At 50.6% G+C, this 4,203-nt stretch overlaps 1 protein-coding gene across 1 annotated transcript in view; it reads right to left on the bottom strand.

The window, feature by feature from the left end:
• Positions 1–2,106: 2,106 nt before the first annotated feature.
• Positions 2,107–4,203, bottom strand: part of Myc (MYC proto-oncogene, bHLH transcription factor) — a gene marked incomplete at its 5' end in the record, with an annotated part of 2,622 nt that continues 525 nt past the window's right edge. Inside the window, 2 exons of the mRNA XM_010642883.2 lie at positions 2,107–2,994; positions 4,024–4,203. Of these exons, the coding sequence (XP_010641185.1) occupies positions 2,438–2,994; positions 4,024–4,203 (737 nt within the window). The remainder of the gene's footprint in view (positions 2,995–4,023) is intronic.

Raw genomic sequence — 4,203 nt, 5'->3', positions numbered from 1 at the left:
TGAATTGCAAGCCGCTCCCCTCCCTCCGAATCTTGGTTGTTATCTATGAAACAATCTGCACCAATCAAGGACCCCCTGGGACTCTGGACTGAGTAGAGGGCCAATTTCTGCTGTGGTCAAGGTCAGCCCGACTTTCTGGAAAGCAGTTGGCGCCTGTCCTGTGTCCAGCCCAATCCCTAGATGGGTAAATTTGGGCGGAGGTGGCTTAATAGGTGCTTGGAATGGCTCCCTTCAATTCCCACAGCCAAGCCCGGCATCCTTAATGTGGTTTCCCGATAGTGTGGAACGAGTTGTTTTCTTAGCGAGGCACCCTCTCTCCCATTCCTCAGGCTTGCCTGGACTCCGTGATTCAAACTAACACCTTCCCGGTTCCCAAGTGAGTCACTACAGGGCTTCACTCCAGCCCCGGACCACAAAGGGGCTGAGAGGACCGTTTAAGAACGCCCCCACTCCTGTTCCTCTTTGAACTGCCCAGTGTACATTCCTTTGAATTTAGGGTACAGGGTGTGGCAGCTGGAAGCTGAGGGTGGGACTAAGGACCCAAAAGAAAGATCAAGAACTAGACATTAAGGGATTGCGTAGATTATTCTGGGGGTCAGAGACAGTAATTATGTATTGATTTATGGGTGGTGGTGGATTAAAATTCCAAAGACAGTGCAGGGAGCTGAAGATCTTCTCTGAGTCGGAGACAATGAGGTAATTAGAGAAGCCAGGTACCATCCATTCGCCTGTGGTCGGTGTTCTAGTTCAGGCTGTGGGTGTCCTGAGGCTTGTAATTAATAACGCACCCATTCAAAACTGCCTTCTCATGGACTAATGACAAGCATGTGTCATGAGTGTGAAAGTGCTTGGAATGAAGGAGAGTTTGCAGTTCCTAAAATAATGACTCACATGACTGAGGCCAAGCATGTTGGATTTTATGATCAAGCACTAGCATTGCCAAACTGGCTCTTTCCTGGAGCAAGCAGTGATCTGATGTAACAAATGCCTCAGGTAGGAAGGACGGAGTTGTGGGCTTCTTCTCATTGTGAATGGGAAAATGAATGAAAACATGAAATCAAAGAAAGCAAGGTAAACTAATCAGAAGGGAACGTACATTGGACCAGGTCTAAATATGGAAACTCAGAATGCATTATCCACTGGCTTGTGGATCATGAATCCTGTTCTCAAAAATGGCGTTTTTTTTTCCCCATCATCCCGTTTAGAGAACGCCTGGTTCAGGATGGGTACAGACAGCCTGGGTCCGAATCTCTCCACTCAGGCTTTCTGTGCCTGTTTCCCCTCTGAACTACAGGGAAATCAGCAGCCCCTTCTTCGTGGGGTTGCTGTTGAGTAATGGTCCACTCATTGAGACCCAGACCAGCCGCACTCTGGAGCGCAGAGGCCGCGAGGTGAGACACAGCTAAGTCTGACATGTTTCCAACAGAGGACCCAGATTTTCTGCTCTGTGTGGATAAATTACACAACGCCCAGAGCTTTTACTTTTCTGTAATTTAGGGTGAAGGACATAGCCCCAGGAGGGAAGGGGCCATCACCTGGGAGCACTGAGCCAGGAGCAGGAGGCTCTGCTCTTTCCTCCTGAGTCTTTGGCCCTGAGCTCCTGAGTTTGTGGTGAGGTGGCGGGGTGGTGGCTGGAGTGAGTTCCTTTGGCTGCCTCTTATCGCTTTGTATACTTAACTGCTATCTCTAACCTCTTCCCTTACCTCTAACCCTCAACCCACCTTTCCGACTCTTTTATCACTCCACCAGGATGCATCTCATGACCCCCAGCCCCATTTAACAAAAGGAAACCTCTTGCTTTTCTTTGAATACTTTCTTCATCTTTGTAAACTCGCCCTTGCCAGGGTCAAATTCTGATAATTTGTAATCAATGGGAAAAAATGGTGGTGGCAGGGTGTGTGTGTGTGTGTGTGTTGCGGGCAGGGTGGGGGGAGACAAGAAACAAAACACAACTTGAGATTTGGCTCCATGATATATTTGCCAATTATTTTATTTTTTTCTAAAAACAATAGAAAAAAAATCAACTTTAAAAAGGAAATGTACTTAAATAAAAAAATTATGGTTTATAATACATGTTTGAAATCTTGTATAATTGTTATAAACGTTTTATTAAAGTTATTTACATTTAATATCCATATTTACACAGGGAAAAGTTGGTCAACATTAAGATTTTAAAAAACAATTCTTAAATACAAATCTGTTAAAGGAAAACAAAATGTCAAGCATAAAAAAAAAAAAAACTCTTTTTTTTATGCCTAAAGTTCTATCTGAGGCAGTTTATGGCTAAATCTTACAGTCCCAAGACTCAGCCATGGTTGTGAGGTTGTGACCAACCATGCAATCGGGAGGGGTTCGTGTTGCTGCAGTTCTGGCAAAAGGAACTTTGCTCCCTGGAGGCCCCGCCCCGCGAGGCGGAGGACCCAGGCCCCAGGACACCTCACGCGCAAGAGTTCCGAAGCTGCTCGAGTTTGTGTTTCAACTGTTCTCGCCGCTTCTTCAACAAGTCCTTTTCGGACAGGAGTTTCTGCTCCTCCGTTTGGACAGACAGGATGTACGCCGTGGCTTTTTTAAGGATGACCACCTTGGGGGCCTTCTCGTTGTTTTCCAACTCCGGGATCTGGTCACGAAGGGCAAAAAAGCTCCGTTTCAGCTCGTTTCTCCTCTGCCGCTCCAACACGTTGTGCGTCCGCCTCTTGTCGTTCTCCTCCGTGTCCGAGGACCGAGGGCTGGCACATCTGCGGTTGTTGCTTATCTGTTTCAGGACCCTGCCACTGTCCAGCTTGGCCCTCTTGGTGGCGGGGCAGTCCTTCCTCGTGGATGGGGGCGCGGCGTAGTTGTGCTGGTGGGTGGACACGTGGCACCGCTTGAGGACCAGAGGGCTGTGGGGGGGCCTGCTGTGGCCCGCGGGGGGTGACCCAGGTTCCGACCTTTTGGCAGGGAGCTGCCTCTTCTCCACCGACACCACATCGATTTCTTCCTCATCCTCTTGCTCTTCTTTAAGGGAGGAAACAGAGTAGCACTTGGTTAGCACTGTTTCCTTGCACCAACAGGGGCCAAGGTTCCACCAATGCTATGCGAATGTGAAGCACTGAATATCAAGAGAGGACTCTGGACCAAAGGACACCCCGCAAGAGTCAAGCCCGGGCGACTACCTCTTCTCTTCTCCCCAGAAAAACGGTACACAATGAAGAAGAGGGGCAGCCGGGATCCTGGCACAGAAAAGCAACTAATAATTCACCAGAATGCGGCTATCAGGCCAGTCCTTACCTAAGACTTAATGAGGCTTGGGACACACCCAAACCAAAGCCCCTCCCCGGCACCGCCCACTCTGAAGGGACTTTACCGAGAAGCCCTCGAGGCTGTGGATGACAGCTTCACATCTCTTGAGATGACTTTAGCAACTCCCTACTTTACTGGAAGTGCAAAAAGAAAGAAACTTTTGCCAAAAGCCCTTGGGGCTGGGGGGCAGGACAAAAGAAGTTTGATTTCTGGCAAGGATTTCCTTTCAAGTGATCAAAGCGCCCGGAAGAGGGCCGGCTTTTCAACCCAGGCACTCTGGGCACTTTCACTAGCTCCTGAGCTGAGGCTGAAGCAGGAGGCTGCCGGGCCTGGAAATTTTGTAGGTTTCTAGTCCTAGCCCATCGCATTCCAACCTTTCCCCTTAGAAAGGAGGGGAGGAGAAAGGAGACTCATTCACCCTCCTCAAGGCCAATTTTCTCTCCTCCTCCTCTTTCACACCCCCCTCCAGGGCAATTACAATGCTTAAGAGAGGTGAAAGGGGTGGATTGAATTGCAAGATAAGCCAGAAGCCTGCAAAACTCAAATGGAATTCCTTAGGGGTGGGGCGGCCACCAGGGAGGTCCAGGGGAAGGGACGGCGGAGGTCCCAGCTCAGGGGCCCACAGAGCCCCTATATCCCTCCAAATATAGAATGAGAAAGAAATGCGGGGGCCAGGTACAGCGGCCTTCAACGGAAAGGGAGGACCGCTCAGCGCCCCCACGCGCCCCCGGAGACCCCGCTTACCGGAGTCGCTGCTGGTGGTGGGCGGGGTCTCCTCGTGGAACACCAGGGGCTCGGGGCTGGCCCGCGGGGAGGACTGCGTGGAGGAGAGGAGAGAGTCCGAGGACGGGGAGAAGGCGGAGGAGTCGGGCGAGGCGCAGGGCTTGGGCGAGCCGCCCTCGTTGAGCGGGTAGGGGAAGACCA

The sequence above is a fragment of the Fukomys damarensis genome, unplaced genomic scaffold, assembly GCF_012274545.1.
Source record: "Fukomys damarensis isolate Sample0158 unplaced genomic scaffold, DMR_v1.0_HiC HiC_scaffold_5, whole genome shotgun sequence".
Lineage (NCBI taxonomy): Eukaryota > Metazoa > Chordata > Mammalia > Rodentia > Bathyergidae > Fukomys > Fukomys damarensis.
Note: the sequence above shows the minus strand (reverse complement) of the source record. Positions and strands in the feature narration are given on the sequence as shown.